The sequence below is a fragment of the Podarcis liolepis genome (genome assembly GCF_965112155.1).
Source record: "Podarcis liolepis genome assembly, chromosome: 2".
NCBI classification, from domain to species: domain Eukaryota; kingdom Metazoa; phylum Chordata; class Lepidosauria; order Squamata; family Lacertidae; genus Podarcis; species Podarcis liolepis.
Window position 1 is genome coordinate 16,996,321 of NC_139555.1, and position 26,562 is coordinate 17,022,882.

Here is a 26,562-nt window from a genome sequence, read left to right on the forward strand (position 1 = left end):
CTGGAGCAACTTCCTTTGGCCATAATGGGAGCAAGTGTGTTTAGGATTGGTGGCAATGGTTTTGGCTTACAGATGACCCTGTATCTTCCGTTTGCCTATATTCTCTGGTATAGTTCTAACCTAACTGATCCAGTAAATCTGAACCTGGGCTGTATCAGTTCAGATTAAAAATGGAGAGGGTTCAAGATGGGGGTGCAGGGGGATTTTGATTGGTCCTGTAGGAAAAACCAAGCCTCGTCCCAGCTCCTGTTCCAGCTATTCATATATGGGGAAATTCACCTCAAGGCCTGTCACTCCACACAAACAACTATCCCCCATGGAGAAAACTACAGTCTCTTTGACATCTATGGTTTGTTTTTTTGGTAGTTAAGGGGTATTCAGTGATCTGAAGTCTCTGAAATGGTGCAGCTCAGTCACAAGTTTACTGCCTCTGACTCTGCGCGGAGAAAGTCTTGTTTCTCACTGCCCTAGAAATTCCTAAACGATTTGGGTTGTGTGTGGGTTTTTTTTGTAACTTCTTTTTACACTAGAACTTGCCTTATTCATCTCGTTTCTAAAATACGGACTGAGATGTCCAAAATAAAAAGCAAGTAAACAGATAGGATATTAATACGCCGAGCAAGATTTATACAAAATTAATCCTAATTGCATGAGTGGGATTAAGAAATTTCTGGCCTGGCCCATTCACGCCCAGATGTTCCTGCACATTTTGAAACTTCTGAGGGATTTGATTTAGCAAACAGTGTACTTGATCACTTCTCATTCCTCAAAAAGATACATAATTTTTTTCCAAGCCATTTTTTCTTAGAAGCCAGAAGAGAAAAGAGAAGGAAATATGTGAGTAGGTTAATCTGGGAAAGAAGGGAAAGTGAAGAAGATTAAGAAGCAGAGGAGCCTGGGATAAGGGTTCAGACTATAACATCTGTTGGCTAGACAAACCAAGTTTCATTCCGTCAAAGGATCCATTTTGGCGGCATACAGGAAAGCAGAGAGAAGGGTGGGCCTCCATGCCTAGACTATCTACTCATTGACTTCCTTACGCTGTCATCAGTAGCTGCCTTATCTATTTTCACCTCAGGCAGAAGCCGTCCGCTGGGTATGTTGGAGGTTGGGCCACCAATCAGGGAGACCACGCCGTTGCAGTCCACGGTGCTGTTCCGCTTCATGTTCCGGCGGATGCTGGGGAAGATGCGGGACGATCTGCTCCCCTGGCTGTAGCCGCTGTAACCGCTGTAGCTGCTTTTCCTCTCGTGGCCCCGGATCGGGATGAAGAGGGAATCCCTCCGGCCCTCGCTCTCTTCCACTGTGCTGTGCTCGTCATCGGCAAATTCGTTTTCTGAACCCGGGTCGCGGAAACCTCTCTTGAAGCTGAAGATGCTGCTTTTGCTGTTGTGCCGGGAGAGATAGGGAGATCCTGGGATGCTGAGCAGCGACTGGAAGGAAAGAGGAAGCAGGAAGATGGAAGAGGAATGCGGACAGGAAGCTATAAAGCACCAGCAACAGGCAAAAATATAGAATTTACCGCGCAATCGGATGAAGAAGAAAAAAAGGGTGGTGGCGGCGAATTCTCCATCGTGAAAACGCCAGAGGTTGGTAGCAAAGGAATCAGCTGATTAGTTTCAATTAATATATGGACTTAATAGCACATGTCACCCTCCACTGCTTCGTGGTCCTCATTTACCCCTTGGATCGCCCAGAGAAACCCAAACTGCCATTTACAGTGGTACCTTGGTTTACAACCATAATCTGTTCCGGAGGTCCAGTTGTAAACCAAAACAAGTTGTAACCCAAGGCGTGCTTTCGCCAATGGGGCCTCAAAGAAAAGAAAAAAAGAAAAAAAAAGGGTTGTAATCCAAAAAAAATGGGTTGTAATCCAAAAAAAGGGACACACACTTCCAGGTTTGACGTGGTTGTAATTCAAAATGGTTGTAATCCCAAACGGTTGCAAACCAAGGTACCACTGTATGTATCTCTACATATTTAGATAGATAAAAGTCTTTGGTAGAAAATGTCTACAGTTTTGATTTGACCAATACATGTCTCTCCTCCATTAAACCAACTCTTTTCAACAAGTTTTCAGCCTCACCATGGGAACTAACTGCTCTGAACATGTCCCCTTTGGGGTATTCATGGATTGTTTAAAGAGCAATAGGGACTTCTCTAGAGCACTTACTACTTTCTCAAGACAAAGTAACTGAACACCTTTGCTTTTTAGCAACGGCATGAAAACAAAGAGAATGTCCACCAAGAGATGCAATGACGTGGTCAGTCAGGCAACTGATTGTACCAAAATTGATCTGGAATGCATTTGATAGTTTGCAATCAAAGTCTTTTCAATGGAAGGTAATGGGCAATAGCCAACTAAGTTTTGCTCAGAGTAAACCCATTAGAATAAGCAGAGCAAAGTTTGACCTTATGCCTAAAGGTGCACTCCTCCATTGTCTCCTGAGACAGATGGATGCAAACAACATTAGCCATGTCTTAATTTCAGTGGGCCTACTCTGAGTATGACTAAAGTTGGATATAACCCAGTGATTTCTGTATTTTGGAGAGACTGATTTAAGCAGAGTGCTCGGTTTAAGCAGAGGCAGTACAAATGAAGTGGAATATGGCATTACTTCCATTCCACTTTATAGAAAAATCTGTCTTCCTGGCATTTTGAATTACAACATTCCAACATCACCCCCTCAGTAAGGGGTGGGTATGAAGGCTGGCAGGCAGCTTTAAGGCACAGAGCCAGCTAGGACATATTGTGCCAAACGCTGATGTATATACATGGCTGCAATATAGCACGAGAAAGACTGAAAGGATGAAAATAGTGCTATCAGGGAAGGTGGGGAAAGCCTCCAGTCCAGCCATTCCTCTGAGACATTCTACCCAACACAAAGTTTTCACTTGCAGAGCCTGCAAACTGTACCTGGTTCATGATGGAAAGTTTCCGCCCCAACCTGTTGTCTGGCAAGCGGAAGACCTTCCTCCTCATGCCATCTTCCGACTCTGACTTAAACACCTTCTCAACATCTCCCTTCTCTTCTCCTTCCGACAGCTCCTTTTGCTTCCGCTTCTTCCTCCTATTCCGCCTCTCCTTGGCACTCTTAGAGCTGAGCTTGGAGATCTCGGAAGAGCTCTGGGACATCCTTCCTCCGCCATCCTCTTCCACAGCATCTTCTGAGACTGTCCCTGCTGAAGTGGCCATGGCTGCAGCCTGCAGTTGGGGGAAGAGGGGAAGAGTAGGAAGAATCAAGATAACCAAATTGTAGCACCTTGCATGAATTCATTCCAGCCTCTAAACACTGTGATTAATTAGACTCTAGCCATGGAGAGAACAGCAAACTCTCCAATTTCCAATGGAACACAGATTGGATTGTGTGTTTATTATTAGGATTACATTAGCCTGTGCTTTCTATAAAATGAGAAAGCACAATATGGTGGGGCACGTTAGGGAATAACCTGAGCTTCCTCCTGTTGCCTTTTCAGCTGTTCCAACATGGCCTTGAATTCTGCTTCCTTCTGCTCCGCCTCTTCCAGTGTCGCCTGGTTTTGTTCTTCATAGGCCATGGCCACCACAGCCAAAATCAAGTTTACCAGGTAGAACGACCCAACGAAAATAACCAGGACAAAAAAGATCATGTAGGTTTTTCCCGCTGCTCGCAAAGTCTGCAAAGAAAAAGAGGTCATTGTGAGGTTTCCTATTTTGGTCGCTGAACCCAAGATTGGCTTGTGGCATGCTAGTTGTTAGAAGACCACTTGAGGTGGTGGGAACCTCATAAGGCAAGCAGAAACCCAGAGGGTGTTGTTGAGAGAACCTATTACCAAGCAAAGGGTGGTTTGAATTAAAGTACCCTCTTCCTCCTAGGTAAAGGTAAAGGACCCCTGGATGGTTAAGTCCAGTCAAAGGTGACAATGGGGTTGCAGAGCTCATCTTGCTTTCAGGCAGAGGGAGCTGGTGTTTGTCCACAGACAGCTTTCTGGGTCATGTGGCCAGCATGACTATACTGCTTCTAGTGCAACAGGACAGTGTGACGGAAACCAGAGCACACAAAAATGCAGTTTACCTTCCTGCCACAGTGGTACTTATTTATCTACTTGCATTGGTGTGATTTCAAACTGCTAGGTTAGCAGAAGCTGGGACAGAGCAACGGGAGCTCACTCCGTCATGGGGATTCAAACCACTGACCTTCCGATCGGCAAGTCCAAGGGGCTCAGTGCTTTAGACCACAGTGCCACCCGTGTCCTCTTATGTGCATGGGAAGGTATGACACCACTGCTCATGACCGATGCAGTGTCATGGCTGGCCAGCTACAGCACTATTATGTGAGTGTGTCTTTTTTTCTGAATGCTCTCGTGATTTTGTATACGTTAACCATAACATCTCTCCTGTCATTGCTTTCCTAAACTGAAGAGACTGCAATCACTTTTTGCCTTTCCTAATAGGAATCCCCTCTCTCTTTGGATTCTTTGGAAATATCGGGGTAACCAGAACGGCAGCATTTATGATGCTGCTGCAGTATGTATAGAAACATGGGAGTTCACATATTGCTGGACTGAAATACCTGCCCTAATTATTATTTTTGGCCCTTTGGTGGGGTAGGGTGAGGCAAAAAGGGTAGGAAAAGAACAAAGTACTTTTGTGGGAGGGTAAAATCTATTCATAATTGGTGGCAAGGGACTCCCCATTAAGAGAAGAGTCATAATGGCTGGTACGAATTGTCCTCTGACACAATAGTAACAATTTCCTACCTATTTGTTGGTTTGTTTATTGCCTTTATACCCCACCATTCCTCAAGGTGGAATACATGTTCCTCTTCCTGCCCATTTTATTTTCACAACAATCCTGCGAGGTAAGCTGGGTTCAGAAACTGAGACTAGCCCAAGCTCACCCAATGAGTTTCATGGCTGAGCGGGGATTTGAACCCTGGTGTTCCAACTCCTAGTCCAACGCTCTAACCACTACACCACGCTGACACTTTACCTTACAACGTAGAATTATTCCCATGGGCCTGAAGGAAGGGGGGAGGGGAAGACAGCTGTTCCCTTTGGCCAGTTAAAGGGAAATAACTAGAAACCCTCTGCCGCATCTTCTCAAAATGGTAAGCCTTCCCCCCTGCCCCACCACTCTCTGAAAATGTAAAAATTACCAAAAAAAAAGGAGCCCTGCAAAATATGGGGTGGGTGGTTTATGATTCCAAACTTACAACAAAGCAACACAAAGCAGTCCTTGTGTACAGAGGGAGTATCAGGTTCCTGCCTCCTTTCTCCATCTCTGTGTATCTTTTTTTTTTTTTAAAAAAAAATAACCCACATGTTCCAATCTACAACAGGAAGGTATCATTTTAACCATTTTCGCTTTGGGTGCAAAAATGTCTAAGACCGGATATTTCAACACTGCATATAATATTCTATCCCTTCCCTGAAAACCCTGCTGCCATACCTATGGTCCTTCCCCTTCCACTCATTTGCACTTTTGTGAGCAACACCATGCATATGTTTTCTATCCATCAGCACAGGACAAAGGGAATCTACAAAGCTATAGCGCAGGCAGATCCAGCTCCCAAGAGACTGTGATATACTCCCAGTATAAAAAAACTGGCGGTGATCTACTCATTGTCACTGGAGGGAGGAGGAACGTGCATGGGGTAGGTGGATTGCCCAGAGTTGTTGAGCATTTTTGGGGAGGATTGCATAGAGTTTTTAAGCTTCCCACCCCCATAACTTTTTGTACATGATAAGGATCCCGTGATCTACCAGGATCAGCTGGGGATCTACTGGTTGAACACCCCTGCTATAGCGCATTGGTGTCAGGGACTGGGCAGAGGAGGAATGGTGGAGACCGCCTTCCCAACCTGACCCTTCTAGGGAGGAAGAAGATGAAGACAGTATAGATTTACAACAAGGGGTTTGAGGGAGGTCACAGCTCAGAGGCAGATGAAGAGAAAAGTTGGGAAATAATGGGAGAGGAGGAGGCAGAACCAGAACAACATCTGGCTGACACGTTGTCATTAGAAAGCATCCCAGATCCTCCATCTCCCAGAACCTGGTGAGCCTTAAAAGTAGGAGAGCAAAGACCTCAAAGACAAAGCACCCATAGAAGCAATGAATGAGGAAGTGGGAGGAAGTGGTGGAGATTCCAAGAGGCTGGGTTCAATAGCCTCTCTCTGTAAAGATTGAAATAAAAAAGGACGGTAAGAAATTTTCCTTTTCTTTATACTTTCCTGGGCAACTAGCCGGGAGCCACTGACAGCACCCTGACAATTGGGCTAGGCTGGTGTAGATGGTTCTGCATTCCCTGTGTGTGTTGGTATTCTTTGTTTAGTCATGGCACACACAAACTTGCAGCAGTGGCGTAGCGTGGGGGGTGCAGGGGGGGCCGGCCGCACCGGCCGCAACATCTGGGGGTTAGGGTTAGGGGGCGCAAATCCACGGGTTAGGAGGCACAAATCCACGGGTTAGGGGGCGCAAATTACTTGCCTTGCCCCGGGTGCTGACAACCCACGCTACACCACTGACTTGCAGTCTCCTGGAGAAGAGAAAACGGCCACTTTGCTGCTCCTTCCATTCTGCCGCCGCCCTGTTGCTGTGAGCTAAACCATGGTTTGGCTCAGTGTGTCATCTGAACCTAGGCTTGTGCTTTGCCTTGCTCCAGACACCCCACAAGCTGTAACCAAGGTTTGTTCTTGGCTTACAGCTTGTGGTTTGTACGAAGGTGACAAACCACAAACCCAGATTCGGATGACATGTAAGCCATGGTTTAGCTCCCAGCAGCGGGACTGGAGGAGCCGAGCTGCTGCAGTCTCCTCTCTGGGAGGCCATATGCCTGGGTATTTGTATTAAGCCATAGTTTGGCTTAGTGTCACATTCAAGCTGAGACAGTGCAAGGAATGCTTTGTACTCAGCCGAATCGCAGCTGCTGTTTTGATGCTAATTCATTTGATGCCAGAAAATGCTTCTGTCATTTTTCACAGACATAATTACATACAACTGCGCCTTTCGGTTTTTTTTGCAGACCGCTAGGTGGCCCCTGATGCAGGCCGAAGGAGACTCTTCACACATAAGTAAAGGATAGGAGATGTCATACTTACTAACTGATACAAGTTTTCCCAGAAATCCTGAGTCATGAGGCGAAATAAGGCCAGGAAAGCCCAGCTGAAGGTATCAAAGCTGGTGTAGCCATAGTTTGGATTCCTCCCTGCTTTCATGCATGTAAAGCCCTCGGGGCATTGGCTGCAGACAAGATGGAAGAAATTTAAGCTAGTTGGCATGGTAGGAGCTATTAGACCAGAAAGAGGAAGACTCACGGTGAATGCTTTCGCTGCCCCCAATTCAACAGTCTGCTTTCAGCAAGCCTGATATTACTACTGTATTGTGTTGGTTCCTTACTTGAATTGTAAAAGTTTCTCATTTAAACTCTTTTACCTTCCATCTTTTATTTGGGGGGGGGGGTCTGTTATTAAAGATTTTTTGGTTTACAAAAGTATGTGCAGTGTCTCTATTTTCAAGTTACGTTTTCTGCAGGCCAGTTTCATTTGTTGAGACATTAGGGTTACATTAGGAAGAAAAGGGGGGAGAGGTGGAGGGGAGAGTTGTGAGTGGGGGTGGGGATGTTTCTAATTTTAGTTAATGTATGTGTGGTGTTTTGTGTCAGCATCGTTTGTGCAGGTTTTCTTTGCTATTCGCTTGTGTTCATTTGGTGGTGAGAGAAGTTGGGGTTGGCCTAGGGTGTGTTTGCTTGTTTGTGATTGGCTGTGGTGAACTTTATTTTCATGTGTGAGTGGGGTGGGTGGGTGTTTTTGAGTCAGGTTAGCCATATTGATTGATATACTGTTGGTGGATTCTTGTTGTTGTCTTGTTGGGCTGTGTATGTGATAAAGGGGAGCGATACCGGGGTGAAGGAATCTTCTTCTATTTGTCCCCGTGTCAGTTTCAGTTTATTGGTTAATTTTTCTAGTAAGGCTGTTTCCCATACTATTTGGTACCATTGGTCCCTGCTTACTCCTGACAGGTCTCTCCAGTGTCTGGATATGATGATTCTGGCTGCTGAGAGTAGGTGGGTTATGAGTTCTTTGTGATGTGAGTGGACATTATCGTCTTTGAAGATGTTTAGTAGGGCCAATTCTGGGGTGATTTCTAATACTTGCTTAGTTATTTTACATATTTCTTGTATGGCTGTTGTCCAGAATGATTGGATTTTTGGGCATTCCCACCACATGTGGAGGTATGTGTCTGTGGAGGTGCACCCTCTCCAGCATTTTGATGAGGTTCCTGGGCGTATTAGCACTAATTTTAAACTCTTTTACCTGAATTAAATGTATATTGTTGTCGGAACTTGCACTGGAAACCTTACAGTGAAGGGTAGGTCAGAAATCCCATATTAAGTAAAACAAATGCGAGATGGAAGAGTAGACTTTCTGTATGACTTCATGGATTTTCTTTACATCCATGGAATAATTTTATTACAAGAGTGATTCATTCACCCATATACAGCCCCATCTGTGCAATTCATAGGCAAGTACACAAATGTAGCACACAAATGTGAATTTCTGGAATGGTAAAACAAAACACAAACTTGAATTGAACTGGCAGCTTCCACAGCAAAAATCAAGGGTTCACAATAGAAACAGTTTTGATTGCACTTGCCTCTGCATAAATACAGCATAATTGTTCTGCAAGTGTTAACCTGCATATTCTCCAGCAAACTACCATACAACAAGGCATTCAACCAGGGTGGTTCATATATGGAATATTGCAGTTTAAGATGCACAGGAATGCGTACATCAGTCAGGATTGGCTCTGCCGGTGCATCTGTGCACCCCTGACCTTGCATTCTGCCTTGACCTCTTCCTTTCTGTTGGTTATTGCTGCAGCTCTGCCCTTCAGGTTATCAGCACTGATCTATCAATGCTGATGTGCTCACATGGTGGAAAATTAGGATTGTAGACACCCCTCCCCCAAGCTTGTAATACACCCTCACATTTTAATAGGCTAAAAATCAATATATGTAGGAATGATTATACCACTTTGCCTGAGTTGGGGCAGTTATAACAATTGGAATTGAACCTAACACGTGTTATTCCCTGTTCCAACACTGAAGTCCAATGTGTGGCTCAAGTGGACTTTGGGTGAAAAAAGAAGGTAGAGTCCCAGTCCTGTATCATGTATAAGCTCTGTGTACATCTGCATGTCTGCTTAATGTATGCTTTAAGTAAGATACAGTAGGCACCTCCATTAAAAGAAAGTTAAATAGTCAGGAAGACTTAAGGTGACCAGGTACCAGGTAAACCAATTGCTTTACAAATGAATTTATTTAAGTACTTTTGGAGTGTAATCCATGCCTATTGACTTTTTCTCTCTTTCAAAAGTAGTTTGTCAAATTGATAGAGACAGAGATAATCTGAATCGAGAACTTACCCTGCGTCAGAGCTGTTACCGCACAACAAAGGATCAAGAAACCCAGGTAATGTGTAAAAATTGGCTACAGAAGGTACAGGGGAGGAAGAAAAATAGAAGGAGAAGGAGAAGGAGAGGAAGAGGAAGAGGAAGAGGAAGAGGAAGAAGAAGAAGAAGAAGAAGAAGAAGAAGAAGAAGAAGAAGAAGAAGAAGAAAGAAGAGGACAGTCACTTAATGTGATCCACAAGCTGGGATATTATCATTTCACAACCACAGTACCATGAGTGCAAGGTCATTTGGGACTTTACTATTTCACAGCGCAGGTGTTTGGGTAGGGAGGGCAGTTGTCATATGATTGAATTATCCTCCCACTTTGCAGAGTATAATTATGACACTCTGTATGCTGGCACGATGACAACCTCTTATGTCAATTGCCACATGAGGCATGTTTATTTTCTTACGGGAATATGGAATTCCTAAGTATTTCCCCCCAAGACCAATACTTTGTAAAGTCATTATTGAGACTTTAATTTTTTAAACAAACAAACAAACAAACAAACAAACAAACAAACACCCTTTGCAAAACTGAACAAAAGATTATAAATATGAGGCCCAATTCATAATAAACAGGGAGCAGTCTGCAGGGCAGGTTTTTTGAACAGTTTATAAAAAAGGACTCTACACAGAACCAGATTTTAAGGACCGTGGCAAAAGCACAGGGGTTTTTCTATGAAAGGAAAAGAGGGAAGCATACAGTGCAAAAGAGAAATACTGATCAAAATAAACACCTTTCCCCCAGAGAAGAACCATTTCTGGCTTTAGTAACATTTTAAGTCATGACGTTTAACCCAGCAAATCTCACAGCCATAATTATTTAGATAGAATTGTGCCAGGAAAAAACAGCCGCACACACTTACAAACATTGTTGGTGTATTCTTCCCAGTCAAAGCCCTTGGTGCCATTTTCCAGGTAGGTCTCATTGAGATCAATGGGCCAGATGACACACTTGTTCCTTAGATTCCCCATGAACAGCTGAAGCCCAATTAAAGCAAATACGCTGAGGCAAAACACTGTCAAAATCATCACATCTGACAGCTTCTTCACAGACTGGATCAGGGCTCCCACGATAGTCTTCAGGCCTGAGGAAAGGGAAAGCAGTCTTGGAATTCCTGTGGAATCTTAGGAAAAACAGCTACCTATGGGCTACATACTACATTTTCTTGACAACAGGGAAGTCAAGGAGTATTTTGCTATGGTCCTCTGCCCACCCATTCCACAATAGGTCCAGTGTATTGCCTTCTGAACCTTATTTACCAGATTCATACTCCTCACTATACAGGTATCAGGAACGTAAGTGGTTCATTAAACAGGGACATGTGCAGTTCCTTGATCTGAGGGGAATTTTTTCCTAGGTTAAGGTGAGGCTGAAGGTTGGGTTATGTTAAGGGGATAGCACACAGTTAATTCACTGTCCCTGAACACAAACATCTAGTGAAGGCAGCTAGAGTTTGTGCAACTCGCTGATTTCATATGGTACCCTCACATGAAAGGGAAAATAAGTTTTAAGAAAATGTAGAGCTGGGGAGACTCAGCCTGCATTGCTGTGCCCCCATTATTGGAGAATTTCCCTAATACTGATAAGAACAGCTGATTCAAAATCTTTCCCCCCCCCCCACTGTGGAGAAATTAAAAACAACACAAACCATATCCTTTTCGCAGTTGTGGAAACTTTTAAACTATTCTCTGGTAGGGCATTTTGGTTTTTTTTTGTGTGTCTTAAAAAAACGGGGAAGGTAGATCTTGGTAAAAAATAAAAACCAGCTGTTCCCAGTCCTAACCCTGGACTCCTGATTCAAATCCTTACTTGGCCACCAAAGTTCACTGGAGGACTTTGGGATAATCACTGCCTCTCAGGGTAAGCTATCACACGTTGCTGTGGAGAGGATAAATTGGATTCACCCAGTGAGCTTCATGGCTGAGCAGGGATTTGAAGCCTGATCTCTTAGGTCCCAGTCCAACATTCTAACCACTATACCAAACTAGTTCTCACTTATTCATTGTCACTGCTCTATTTCCAGCAAACATTGCTCTGAACCATTAAGGGGGGGAAGGCATAATCTTCCATAAAGATAAAATCAGTTTATGATAACGAACAAGGAAAATCTTTGAAATACACTCCGTGCTCTGCCTCTTCTATGTGAAGCTTCAAGCGACATCTTTGCAAGATACAGCAAAGCACATCAAATGTATCATCTACTATGAGAGCTTAGATTATAACTCAAAAGTAGAGCGTCTTTTATTGTGGGTCACAAGTAGGGATGAAAGCAAGCTTTGTCTTGTTCATGAATTTACCCAAATAGGTTTGGTACTTTGATGTTTTCAATGTGGGGATACCAATAGGGTTAAATGATGAAAGTATCACAAAAGATACCATAGCAGCAAGCAAGCACTGGAAGTATGAGGAGGAAGTTTCAAAGAACAACATATAACATGACTCCACAATCTCAGGTACTTGGGGGGGGGGGAAAATCAGCCATTCTCCTAAACTATGTGGTAATAGTTTCTTAACTTATCCCGTTAATAAAGCCTTCTTGGCTTGAATGCGCAGAAATTCAGATTATGAGGCTTTGTTCCATTATTTCCCAACAGTATCCAGAGCTTTGGGGGAACCCCTCGGAACAGATTTAGGGGGTGCGAAGAGAGAAGAGAGAAGGGGGAGTCCAGTTGCTCAAGTGAAAATCATTGTGGTGATGGGACAACTACTTAGTGTTGCGTATTACAAGTGCTGGTGACACCAGCATGTGCCTGTATGCTTGGAGTCCCCATAAATTACCAATAGATGAACTAGACCAGAAACAGCACTGAAGAGCACATGGAACAACGCGCCTGCTATAACCTTTCTGAGTGATTTGGTAATAGTGCTAGAAGGATGAAGTCAGATAAAGAATGCACATTTTTTTTTGTTGTGGCCAGGCTTACACAAATTTCCATGCATTAATCTAATGCATGGTGGATTCCATCAGCAGTGGTTCCTGAAAGAGATGTAAAATTTCTGGAAATTCTGAAACCATGGGGGGAAGGGAAAGCAATTTCCCCCCTCCCCTCCCCAGGAAAAAAAAAGCTGAATTGGGGGGGGATGGAAACCAGCAAAATGAACATCAGCAACATCTGGAGAACCAAAGGTTCCACAGGCATGCTTTGCCCTTTCACGCAGGTTTATTTCTTGATCTGATGTATTTCCAAACACAGAGCAGTTTATTTCAGATGCTGCAGAAGATAAAGGAACATGAATGGGCGAGAAGCAAGAGGAATCTGAGAGTGTGTTGTGCAAAAGTCTTGCCACCATCTTGCAGGAGGAATAAACTGGGCACAATCCTAAACTGCATTCCTGGGCCAAATACCTACAGTAAATATGTTCTGAAAGTACCTTTCCTACATCAAGCCATAAGTGTGTCTGTAGGATCAAAAGTTAGCATAGGAATTTTTGGGGGTTTTTTTTGTCCAAATGCATTCTTGAGCTCCCTCAGACTTCTCGGTTTATTTTGTTTCAAATGCTTCTATCTGTTTTAAATAAATCCATTTCTCCTAGTCAAGATCATCAGTGAACACCCTCCCAATCTTAACTCAACAGTTGTACAACACTGATTTTTAAAGTAACCCTAAGATGTGGTACAGCCAGCAACCTTCTAATCAAAGTCACCAGCTGCACTGTTTTCTCCCCAGCTAATACACCAACCCATTTAACTCACTCTCCTTTCCTTTAATTTATGCCCATTAGTGGCATCTAATGAGCCATTAAATGTTCTGACTTATTAATTTCTTGCTCCCCTCAATCTACCACTTGATCCAAGCATTTCCAGACAATTTTATTACTCCCAGTTCTGAAATTTCATCCATTTCCTGACTCAGAGCCCTGAGTCTCTTTCCCTCTCCAGCCCCTTGGTGCTTTCATGCAGCTGTAATTGATATTAACATCCCCCTCGTCACTGCTTTCAAGCGTTCCCAAAGGGCTCCAGTTTATAAAGCTTTGGAAGGGGTGCTCATTCGTTCATTTTGTTCCAAGCTCATGACTCACCCCCTCCTCACTAAAGGCATTCCCAAAAGTGACAATAAAGAGCACCTTCTGATCTATCCAGTGGGATTAAGGTATACAAATGAATAGCTTTTGTTGCAGTGCATTTTGCAAGCACGCTGTTTTGATACTCCAGTTCTGTGATGGATGCACATTTATGTCAAGCGCTCGATGCACTATTCCTGTCACTTGTAATATACATGAGGTATCTAACTTGGCCCTCCAGCTGCCATCATTCCCAAAGATCACCATACTTTATTTTATTGCAATCTGCACATGGGCAGCTCTTTTTTTGGACGGCTCAGAGCAGCTTGCAAAAAGTTCCTTGTAAGCCACAACCTAGGTATTGATCAGGTCCAAAATCCCTTAGCGGCAGCAATGCCACAATATCGGTGCCTCTCAGACCATTCACTCTCTGACCACACTAGCTGAGACTGGTGGTATTTGGAGTGCACCAGCACTTGGAGGGCAGCAGGTTAGGGGTAGGCTGATATACAACGAGGAGATGTAAGCAGCTGGATGAAAAGCAACAATTAAACTAAACTAAACCAGTTTGAAACCTATCTTTGTCTGGCATCCAATACATCAATGTTGTTGCCAGGCAAGCCTCCTTGGGGGAAAGTATTCCATAAGCAAGGCATCCCAATTGAGACGGCTGCCCCTCCAGTTGCTACCATTGGTGGTATGGGGGAGAATATCATTAGGAATACATAGAGAAATGGGGGAAAGAATTTGTGAAGATGTCATGGAGAAGTCTTTTGCCACAAGGGCTAGAAGCACACCAAGAAGATGAAGAGTTTGGATTTGATATCCCGTTTTATCACTACGCTAAGGAGCCTCAAAGCGGCTAACATTCTCCATTCCCTTCCTCCCCCACAACAAACACTCTGTGAGGTGAGTGGGGCTGAGAGACTTCAGAGAAGTGTGACTGGCCCAAGGTCACCCAGCAGCTGCATGTGGAGGAGAGGAGACGCGAACCCGGTTCCCCAGATTGCGAGACTACCGCGCTTAACCACTACACCACACTGGCTCTCCAAGAGTTTGACAATCCCAGAGTGTAATGTCTGGCCAGAAGAATCATTCCAGGGGATATACCCTGGTTCTGAAAAAACACACCCGATGGCAACCTTTCGGCTTGTGTGCAGCGCAGCTAAAGAAAGCATTGTCTTATCCATTCCTAGGTTTCAGGGAACATGTTGCACGTTATCACTATGGATTTTAGGACACACAAAACTCTACACTGGCATTTTGAAAGAACCAAATCTATACTGTGCCCCTTTAGGAGAGGTCAATCGATGTGGACTGCCTTTGAATACAGTCTACAACCTAGAGGACAATTACCTTGGACTACAGCAGCAGTATATGACTAATATAAATACCGTCAATGGAACAGAGGCGAACATAACCTTTCTAAAAGCCTTTTCCAGTGAAGTGATCATAGAACTATTCATTGTGACTGAAACGCTCACTTCTGGGAAATGGGAAAGGTTGATCTTACAAGTATTCAGCAGGCATTAGACAGCATGAAGGAAGCTGGATTATGTGAGCCAGGTCCAAGCAAAGGCTGGAAATGTTACATCATGCACAGGATTCATATTCCAAGGCTAAGCAAAGCACATATGCTTCGATCCCAAATGTTTTCAAACATTTCCTCAAGCGAACATCGTGATTACATAACCAGAAAGGCCCACTTTTGCCGGCTTGTTTGCATGCTCTAGACCTTGGTTAACCCATTTCAGCAAGACATTAACTTACAGTGCATTTAACATATTTCTGCGTACACCTACCCACCCAAAACTATGTTAACACATGAGGCGGAGGGATTAAGCTCATTATTTTTAAACAAAGGGAAAGAGCTGCTTCATATGTTACATTGGGCTGCCTTTCCATTTCCATTAATCCACGAAAATGCGCTTTGGACCACAGAAGTCGCTGCTGCAAAGAAGGGGTTACTAGGGTTTTAGCCTGCTCAGTGGGTTATCCGCAGAGTTCCCATGAATAGATGAGTTGCAGGAGCCTAATTTTTTTTGGGAGGGCACAATGTAACATGTGACACAGTCCAAAATCACATAAAATATCTGGGGCAAAGCAGCCATCTGAAAGGAACAATCCCAAGCAGACATCCTAGTCATTGTGGCAATCATCTTCATGAAAGGTTGCTTCCCACAGAAGAGATAAATGCAATGAAGGAAGACATATGTTTACTGTCTGGAAGTGTGATATGACTAGCTTTCATTATATCATAAGAAGACCAATCTGGATGCCAAATCAGGTACTCTAGGTCTACCTACGGGACCGCCTCTCCCGGTATGCCCCATGGAGAGCCTCAAGGTCCATAAATAGCAGCACCCTAGTGGTCCCAGGCCCTAAGGAAGTTAGATTGGCTTCAACCAGAGCCAGGGCCTTTTCAGCTCTGGCTCCGGCCTGGTGGAACACTCTGTCTCATGAGACCAGGGCCCTGCGGGATCTGCTTCCACAGGGCCTGCAAGACAGAGTTGTTCCGCCTGGCCTTTGGCTTGGAGCCAATTTGATTCCCTCCCCCTCTTTCTTTTTTCTTTTCCTTTCTCCTCCTGCGATGAGGCTACATTTTAATATTTTAACGTTTCAATATTTTAATGTTGTATTTTAATTTTGTTTTTAAGTTGTATTCATTCAACTTGTTTTTATTATTGCTTGTTAGCCGCCCTGAGCCCGGCCTTGGCTGGGGAGGGCGGGGTATAAATAAATATTATTATTATTATTATTATTATTATTATTATTAAACACTCATGCCTGAATTCCACAAATTATGGCACATGTGGGTTACTCCCTAGATGTAGGCACAACTGTACAGGGGAGGGAAAGACCAGGGATGTTTTTCAGAGCAGCAGTGATGATGCCATCACTTGACAAGTGAATAAAGTGATAATGAGCCTTTCAAGTTTGTTTGTTAGCATAGGTAGCAAACTAAGGCCTGGGGGCCGGATTTGGCCCAATCGCCTTCTCAATCCGGCTCGCAGATGGTCCGGGAATCAGCGTGTTTTTACATGAGTAGAATGTGTGCTTTTATTTAAAATGCACCTCTGGGTAATTTGTGGGGCCTGCCTGGTGTTTCTATATGAGTAGAATGTGTGCTTTTATTTAAAATGCATCTCTGGGTTATTTGTGGGGCATAGGAATTCGTTCATCCCCCCCCCCCCAAAAAAATAGTCCAGCCCTCCACAAGGTCTGAGGGACCATGGACCGGCCCCCTGCTGAAAAAGTTTGCTGACCTCTGGATTAGCGGAAGTCAGAGAATGCCCAAGATGCAGGCTATTTCAATTTTTTAACGGGTTCCAACTTCATGCTAACAGTTTAAATGAGTTGCACGTGCAATTGTTTGCACTCGCAATTAAAAAGGTGCCCTTCAGCTGACTGAAGCTCTTTTGTTTTGAAAACAGAAACACAAAAAAGCATGTGTTTTAAGAAGTTGAAGCTATGCGGTCAGTGGTACAGCACCACCGAGCTCAGTGGAGCTCACTTCCAGGAAACTAAGCATAGTCATGCTGATCCTAATAAACTGGGGGTTATGCTGTGTACTGCTGCTATGTGTGTGTGCAATTGTAAAATGGATCAACATTTTATTTTATTTTTAATTCTTCTCGGGACTGTCTTATGGGAGCTGTCATGCTAAGCTCCCACACTTCAAAATTTACATATTTAAAAACACAAGCAGTTTCGCAATGTCACCTAGTGCCATAACTGGCAACAACTGATACTTTCGTTGTATACAGACAAACTTCCCTTTTTTCTTCTTTCTAAAGAATAAGTATAATCATGCAATTTGCACAGCGTGGGTGATGTTGGGAAATATTGTTGCAGAGTCCTCAACTGGTCTGGGTTTGAGATTTCATTGGCCATGTCCAAGTTCCCAAAAGTCGAAACGAGAATGTGTAGGAGTTCTGAAAGGGAAATTTAAGTTCTTTGTTTCGCACCAGTTATAGTACTTAGGGGAATTGACTGAAGTGCATTATTGCTGTATTTTTGGTCCGTCTGTTTACACTGTTGTAAACACTACACTTCATGCAGAATGCAAGGCCTATCAAAAATGTGCCAGGGCCATTTTTGAAAAGGCAAGTGACCAGGAAGGCAAGGGAGGGGAAATGCAAGACGTGTATGTAGAAGCATTTCTCACCTGGAATGACAGAGATAGTTTTCAAAGCTCGGAGAACTCTGAAAGTTCTCAAGGCTGACACATTCCCAAGGTCCACAAACTCTGTGACATATCTGCAACGAGGGAGGTCACACACAAAGAGACACAATGACAATAACACACACGAAAAACGGGAATGGGGGAAATAAAACAACAACTACAGACAGCAATACATCACTCACAGGGAGCTGCGACCCAACACCTAACACCAACAGCCTTACCTGGAATTACAGAAATAGTTTTCAAAGCTCTCAGTACCCTGAAGGTGCGCAGAGCTGAAACATTGCCTAGGTTTACAAACTCTGTTATATACCTGCAGAATTAAACCAGAGTTAATGGCACCGATTGGGGTTACCTAGCTTTCAAAAATAAAAATAAAATAAAAGTGTAACGTTCAGTTGGGGGCGGGGAACAGCATTCACAATGTAAACTGCTTTGGAAGCGGCATGAAAAAAGAAGAAAAGAAACAAATCTAAGGTTGCAAATGAAATAGTTTTAGACGTCTCCATTATCACAGGGCTTCTTCTTCAGTTATGCTTTCCATTTTTTATTTCTCTTGTGGCAAAACAAGAGTAGGGAGGAAGAGATATCCTGAGAGAGGCACATTTTAGAGTTCCATTGAAGGGCAGGAAATTGTCAACTGTGGGGAGATGGCACTTGGATTTTCTGCTTCAATGGTACCAACATGCCCTTGGCCAAACACTGGCTTGCGAGCGCTCCAATTGGGGAACAGCCTTTACCAAAGGTGTCATGGACTTTGAAGATGCTCAAACTCAGGACGAAAGGGAGAAACATACTGAGAGGAAGGCACGTTTGGCAAACCCTCATCATGATCAACTCCCGTCCTCAAACCTATGTCCCCACTGTGAAAGACGCGTGGATCCAGAATTGGCCTCCACAGTCACTTACGGACTCACTATTAAGACGTGTTCATGGAAGACAATCTTACTCAGCTACGAGTGATCGCCATAGAAGAAGGCCATCTCTGTCTGCTGGAAAAGTACTGCTAAGCTCTGTGATTTACCTTGAACACAGGTGAGCAACCTGCGGTCTGTGGGCTGCATGCAGCCCCCTGTGCCCATGCAACCCCCTCCATTTTCCTATACAGAACTTTGGCTCTATCAGCCACCACTGACATGTGCTCCCCACTTCCCCTACAAAACACTGTGGCCCTCAGCCCCAAACAGGTTGCCTAACTCAAACCTCTACTTTCTTGTTTCCTCCTTCACTTCCCCACTAGAGTCAGCTCCACAGAAAAGGATACATAAGAAGTTAGTTCACAGTGTTTTAATGCTGAAATTGTTAAAAAGGACCTGGCCATAATTTCAAGGTTGACATTTGCCATCTTGGTTAATTTATCCCCAGGCTGTGCAAGGACTGAAAATGACTGGAATTCTCAGGGCTCCAACAGATTTAGCATAAAAATGATATTTGTATACCAAAAGATCATTTGCAGAACAACCCAGTTTGTTGCTCCGTTTGCCTGTACAAGTGCACATAGTCAATCTACTTGTGAACCTTTCCTTTCTGCTTATCATGATTCATACTATAGGCAAACACATTGTCTGAAACACTTGCCCAATGTCCAAGAATTCAGCCAGAGTTTTAGAAGGGTAGACCATCATTCCTGAAATTAGGCACTCTGGACACATTGCAAAAATTGTCTCCCCAGTTCCTTTTCAGTTTTTTGAGCCAATATCATGGATGTAAATATAATAACTGCACCATGCCCAGGATTTTTTTGGGGGGGGGGATGCTTCTACTGAGTTAAGTAAAACATTTGAAAAAAACAATAGATACACCAGCCAAATGTGATATACACTTGAAAAGGCATATCTGAATTCTCTCTCTAGCTGGGCTGTTCATAGTTTATCAGATCTGAAAAGGCAAACTGTCCCAGTCGAAAGATGTAAATATAGGCTGAACAAGAGCGAGCCAACAAACTGCCTTGTGTAGACAAGCCTGCTCATTCATTCCTCCTGGCTGATCAGTTGGAAAACAGTGCCCTGAAGCAGAGCCAGGATTCAAGTTCCTAAGGATATTCCTAGCTTTCCATTTTGTGCCGAACCTTCAGCTCAAGACTAATTTAGAACAATTACAAAAATGATTATCAATGGAGAGCAGTCCAAAAACGTTTAGCTGTTTTACAGGAAAGGTTTTCGTTCCTGAAGAATTTCATATCCAATGTACGAGTTTACCAGTGATTAGTCAGGAATGATCAAAGGGCCCAGTTGCTTTGTCACCTTCCTGGACTTCCTTTGCAGCCTGCTTCTCCTTCTCCTTCCACTAACGTATACAGTTATCTAGACACGGAAAGGAGCACAATACGTAACTTACGCCATCATGATGACACTGAAGTCTAGCCAGTTCCATGGGTCACGGAGAAAAGTGAAGCCGTCTATGCAGAAGCCTCTTGCAATAATTTTCACAAGTGATTCAAATGTATATATACCAGTGAATGTGTACCTATCAGAACAAGGAAAAGCAGTGGAGGAAAACAGAATACAGTTTAGAATATGCAGCAATGTCTTCATTAAGAGAAATGGCCAATGTTGCACATTAAAATATTAGTTACAGATAGGTAGCCGTGTTGGTCTGCCATAGTCAAAATAAAAAAATTCCTTCCAGTAGCACCTTAAAGACCAACTAAGTTAGTTCTTGGTATGAGCTTTCGTGTGCATGCACACTTCTTCAGATACCTGAAGATACCTGGTATCTGAAGAAGTGGTATCTGATACCTGAAGATACCTGGTATCTGAAGAAGTGTGCATGCACACGAAAGCTCATACCAAGAACTAACTTAGTTGGTCTTTAAGGTGCTACTGGAAGGAATTTTTTTATTAAAATATTAGATTCGGATTTATTTAAGAGTTGGTGGGATTTCTGCTCACAGTGGCTCAGTGCACAATTGACTGTGATGCATAATTAATAGCTGGCCTCACATCATGGCTTGCTTGGAGTGAAACAAAAACACCTGGTTTGGATATAATGCTTAGCCAGGGATTGTAGTTTGTTGCACCCACACGTGCTAGGAGCAGAGCAGAGCAGGAGCTATCTACATGCAGCATGTCCACAGTAAAACATTAAAACTACAGTTACCATGATATGGGAATGCAGTCACAGATATTCTGGCCAATCACAGACTGCAGATAGATTCAGGTTGGTAGCCGTGTTGGTCTGACACAGTAGAAATATATTTTTTTAAAAATAATAATTGTCCAGTAGCACCTTAGAGACCAACTAAGTTTGTTCTTGGTATGAGCTTTTATGTGCATGCACATGGTATCTGAAGAAGTGTGCATGCACATGAAAGCTCATACCAAGAACATACCGTATTTTTCGCCCTATAGGACGCACTTTTCCCCCTCCAAAAATGAAGGGGAAATGTGGGTGCGTCCTATGGGGCGAATGCAGGCTTTCACTGAAGCCTGGAGAGCGAGAGGGGTTGGTGCGCACCGACCCCTCTCGCTCTCCAGGCTTCAGGAAAGCCCCAGCGCCAGCCCCACAAGGTCGGGGGACAGAGGGAGGCGGAACGCCGCCATCCCGTTGTCTCCCGAAGTGGTTTGGAGGTTGACGGCGGGGAGAAGAGCGCTTCTCCCCGCTGCCTGCCCCACCACTCCGGAGACAGCAGGGAGACACAGCGCGTCTCCAGGCTGTCCCCGGACCTGATCTCAAGGCGGGCGGCGGGGAGAAGAGCGCTTCTCCCCGCTGCCTGCCCCACCACTCCGGGGACAGCAGGGAGACGCAGCGCGTCTCCAGGCTGTCCCCGGACCTGATCTCAAGGCGGGCGGCGGGGAGAAGAGCACTTCTCCCTGCTGCCTGCCCTACAAGCGCCTGCGGGGGAAATAATTTTTTTTCTTTATTTCCCCCCCCCCCAAAAAAAAACTTGATGCGTCCTATGGGCCGGTGCGTCCTATGGGGCAAAAAATACGGTAGTTGGTTTCTAGACTACAGATAGGTTTTGGAATAGACTATTAGATTATTAAACATTCTAATACATATTTTCACAGGTTTTGACAGACATTTCAAAGTCTGATTGATCCAAGTTCAATTTTTAAGGAAAAACCTGAAGTGCCAACTTGCAGCAAATTATAGCATACCGTGAACTTGCTGCCTAGCATACTTTCCAAAAAAGAGAGAGGCCACCATCACTTTAAAGAATTAAGCAAGATTTACACCACCACCCACAAAACAAACAAATGAATTGCTACTTACTCCACCTGTTTCGACCACTCTGGTGGGTTACTAAAAGTCATGAACACACAGTTCGTCAAAATAGTGCACATAATGATCATGCTAAATACTGTAGAATAAAGTCAAGGAAGCATGAAATGTAAGAAATCACATATTCATTTCATCCCATTAAACTCCCGCTGAACCTTACTGAATTAAATCGGAAAACAATATCATCAGCAATTACCACTGCAACAGTTTTTCAGCAGGTGTTTGCGGCTGCAGTGGACTGTCCTACTATTCATCTAAATATGAGTGGTATATATACCTGGTTTAATATCCTGATTTGGAGGAAGTTCTTAAACCACAGTTTCTCAATTAGGACGTAATGGGAAACTGTGGTTTAAGAAAACAAGAGATTTGCTGAAGCTGTGCATGTGAGGTGAAGAGGAAAGCAGAGAGGGGAGGAAAGAGAAAGTTGGCATATAGCTCGTTCTTCTCGGATGTTGCCCCTGCACTGGGTCTAACTCTAGTCAAGAGCCACACCGTTCCAAATACTGGGTGCAGATTATGGACTCTCAAGTGTTGAATCATAAAGTCTCACAGTGGATACAGGAAATTGATATTAATTAATAGTGATTGCAGTAAAGAAGATCTGAAAGAATCTAATTCAAGTCTCTGTGTGCTTATTGTAAAACATATGTATATGTTTAAAATGCTTGCATACATGAGGAATAATAAATCATCTTGAGTCTCTACTGAATGTGAATGCATGATTGAACGTAGATGTGAGGGATTTCAAACTTGATGTTTATTCTGGCCCATTTTGGTTTCACATTCGCATTCCAAGCTGATTTAAATTTCATGTGAGAATACAGCCTGAATCTACTATTAAAGCATTAAAACAAAAACATCCCCTTTCACCTTTGAACATTAGACACACATCACTACTTAGCACCTAATGTCAAGGCTGTAAAACTGTAATGCAAGCAGAGAAAAGCTGATGCATAAATAAGAGCCCTCTAGGTTCTCAACGCAGGTGGTGCTGTGGTCTAAACCACCGAGCCTAGGGCTTGCCGTTCAGAAGGTCAGCGGTTCGAATCCCCACGACGGGGTGAGCTCCCATTGCTTGGTCCAGCTCCTGCCAACCTAGCAGTTCGAAAGCACGTCAAAGTGCAAGTAGATAAATAGGTACCACTCCGGAGGGAAGGTAAACGGCATTTCCGTGCGCTGCTCTGGTTTTGCCAGAAGCGGCTTAGTCATGCTGGCCACATGACCCGAAAGCTGTCTGAGGACAAATGCCAGCTCCCTTGGCCAGTAAAGCGGGATGAGCAGCGCAACCCCAGAATCATCTGCGACTGGACTTAATGGTCAGGGGTTCCTTTACCTTTACCTTTAGGTTTGTATTTCCTAATATTTATAATCAACCTTTCAGTCTAATATCCCAAGGAAGTGAAGGCAGGGGCATTAAAAAGTGCATTGGTTTGCTGAAATAGGGGTGGTAAGGTAAAGGTAAAGGGACCCCTGACTATTAGGTCCAGTCGTGACCGACTGTGGGGTTGCGGCACTCATCTCGCTTTATTGGCCGAGGGAGCCGGCGTACAGCTTCCGGGTCATGTGGCCAGAATGACTAAGCTGCTTCTGGCGAACCACAGCAGCACACAGAAACGCCGTTTACCTTCCCGCCAGAGCGGTACCTATTTATCTACTTGTACTCTGACATGCTTTCAAACTGCTAGGTTGGCAGGCGCAAGGACTGAGCAACAGGAGCTCACCCCGTCACGAGGATTCGAACCACCAACCTTCTGATCAGCAAGTCCTAGGCTCTGTGGTTTAACCCACAGCGCCACCTGTGTCCCCAATAGGGGTGGGGAATCACCTAATTGTGCTAATTTCAATGCAGGAGTACAGGGCAGGAATCCGCTGGGTGCCAGCAAATGCCTCTGTAGGCACATAACTCCTGGCACACAATGAACAACCCTTAGCAATCCAAACTTTTTGTGTCACAAATGCATATACATACACCCACCCCATTTAATTCTGTAACAATGTAATTCCAAATAAAGTGTCCTTCTTTAGTTGATCGTCCAGGTATCCAGACATTTTTTGGGTGTCCCCTGACTGTTTGGGTAAAACAAAAACAAAAAACAAAAACATTGATGCCTCATGGGCCATAAACCCAATCCATATATTTTTAGTCAGCACAGCAACCCTACATACCAGGAAATGTGACTACAGAATGGGCAACCAATATTACCATAAAAAAGGATATGAATGTATCAAAATTTTAATAGCTATTCTCCTAAACAGATTAAAAGGACTTAAAATGTACAAGGCAGGCGTGGCACTAAATCGGAAGAGTGTTTTGCCTCTGTTTAGTACTACAAAGGTCTGCAGAGAAAGAGAGAGAGAGAAAGAAAAAGTTATGCACATATACCTCTCAGCGGAAAACACACACACATATACAATCTAACCATAACTTGGAACCAGTATTTTGGGTTAGCTTTAAAACCACATTCATATGTCTGATGTTCATATTGTTGTGTTTCATTGTTTGTCATAAGCAGCTTTGTGGGAACTTTTAGAGCTGAAATGTGGCAGATAAATAAATACAGAAAGTTAGTAGTACTTTTAGAACAAATACATAAATGAACTTTGCAATCACTGTACACACTTACCTGAAAGTCAGGCTCATTGATTTCAGTGGGACTTACTTCTGAGTAGATGTGCAGAGAATTGTACTGGTTTTGGTTTTATATCCATGTCTTAATTTTATATTTTATGGTTTGTAGACAAAACTGTACACAGCCCAAATAACTATTTAAAACGTTTTGTACATTACCTAGTCATTTATTGTTTCTAGTATTGAAAGACCACACACACATCTAACATAAAAGCCAAATATTTATCAAATCAACAAAGAGAAAACTTAATAAAGGGTTGTGTTTTCATGCTGTTTTGACTTTTCACAAAGTCACAAAAGAAAGAATGAAAACCCAAGTCTTCGTTAAGAAGTTGTCCAAAGCGGTGCTAGTTGACTTTCATGAAAAATGTGTGAAACAACAACAACATGTAACATGTTCAACAGATAAAGCCCCATTTTAAAATATGCATAGGATGCTACCTCTGTAAGAGGGACATATGTTAGAGGCCACAAGCACCATCTGGCAAAGGCCTTTTTGCTTAAGTCTCAATGAAATGTAGCACACAAACCTAGGAAGCCGTCTTATACCACATCAGACCATCAGTTTACACTGACAAGAAAGTGATTCTCCATGAGTTTAGACAGGAGCCTTTCCCCAGCCCTATCTGGAAATGATGTAATTTGCACCTGGGACCTTCTGCATGAAACAACATGTTCTACCAGTGACTCCAGGCTCCTTCCCTGTCCATTACTTTTTCTATACAGACCACTACCTTTCTTTCCCAAAGGAAACTCAAAGGACCAACTGCATGCGAACCCAATGCAGAAGTCTAATAAATGAGATACAAAAATACCTCTATACATTTTGTGAGTGTTTGAAGCAAGTGTAAGATAATGTAGGGTATCATCCCATACAACTTAATTAACCATCTCACCCCACTTTCTATTCTTTTGTCCATATGAAACATACTTGTCCTTATGGACAAATGAAGACCAGTACACTCATTTTCTGCCTTCCCTTGGTTTTTCCAGCCTTCTTTCATCTTTCAGGGATCTAGACCTCAAGTTCCTCCTGCTATACACCCAAAGCAACTCTGTCTATCTCCTCTCCCTTTCCTCTAACTTTCTCCTCCCTGCAACCTCTCTTTTTATCTTGCCTGGTTTGAGATTGACTTCACCCCCAAAGGTGTACTCCTCCATTGTCTCCCAAGACAGATGGATGCCAACTACGGCCAAGTACGGTATTTTTCGCCCTATAGGACGCACTTTTTCCCCTCCAAAAATAAAGGGGAAATCTGGGTGCGTCCTATGGGGCGAATGCAGGCTTTCGTTGAAGCTTGGAGAGCGAGAGGGGTCTGTGCGCACCGACCCCTCTTGCTCTCCAGGCTTCAGGAAGACATCTGCAGCCTAGGCAGCCCTGCGGGAGGTCCTGCAGGGCTGTCTAGGCTGCGGATAGCAGCCTGCCGCCCGGCGCGAGGGGCACCCTGAAGCAGAGCGCCCCACGCGCCGGGCAGACATCAGCCAGTCCCACAAGCTTGGGGGACAGCAGGGAGGCGCAGCGCCGCCATCCCGCTGTTCCTCAACCTGTTTCGGTTTCCCCGACCTGGTTTTGGGGGGGAAATAAAGGGAATTTTTTTTCCTTTATTTCCCCCCCAAAAAACTAGGTGCGTCCTATGGGACGGAGCGTCCTATGGGATGAAAAATACGGTACGTAACAGCGTCAAAATGGACATAAAATCAAGGCAACTCATTTCAGCAATTTCAAAACAGGTAACTGTAAAACAACTATAGTCCGTATTAACAATTACTATAATAACATCAAATGCCTGTTTAGAAGAAACCTCGGAAGGAAAACAGGTCGGGCACCAACCCTTTGCCCATTTCCTGAACTTCTACAGTAAAATAAGGAAGGTAGGAATGCGGTGGAAGAAACCAGACTTGGAGTTTCTATGTGGGTTGTTGACTGGTGCTGCAGCGTTTCCACACACACCCCGCCCCATTTGTTGGTTCATTTTTAATTTTGACCTGTTGTCGGATATCTGTACTTTTTTAAAACGATCACCTGAAAGTCCTGAACATTAAAAAAAAAACCTCCCACAATAAAATCAAACAGCTAAA

The 26,562-nt window shown here is 43.8% G+C and overlaps 1 protein-coding gene across 1 annotated transcript in view; it reads right to left on the minus strand.

Moving 5' to 3' along the window:
• Positions 1–26,562, minus strand: part of SCN8A (sodium voltage-gated channel alpha subunit 8) — a 116,930-nt gene that overhangs the window by 50,785 nt on the left and 39,583 nt on the right. The window contains exons 3-12 of the mRNA XM_083489783.1: positions 24,072–24,191; positions 21,843–21,931; positions 19,965–20,093; positions 17,610–17,701; positions 10,302–10,523; positions 9,406–9,469; positions 7,080–7,221; positions 3,451–3,657; positions 2,918–3,205; positions 1,074–1,433 (exon numbers count right to left, since the gene is read on the minus strand). Coding sequence (XP_083345909.1) covers positions 1,074–1,433; positions 2,918–3,205; positions 3,451–3,657; positions 7,080–7,221; positions 9,406–9,469; positions 10,302–10,523; positions 17,610–17,701; positions 19,965–20,093; positions 21,843–21,931; positions 24,072–24,191 — 1,713 coding nt within the window. The remainder of the gene's footprint in view (positions 1–1,073; positions 1,434–2,917; positions 3,206–3,450; positions 3,658–7,079; positions 7,222–9,405; positions 9,470–10,301; positions 10,524–17,609; positions 17,702–19,964; positions 20,094–21,842; positions 21,932–24,071; positions 24,192–26,562) is intronic.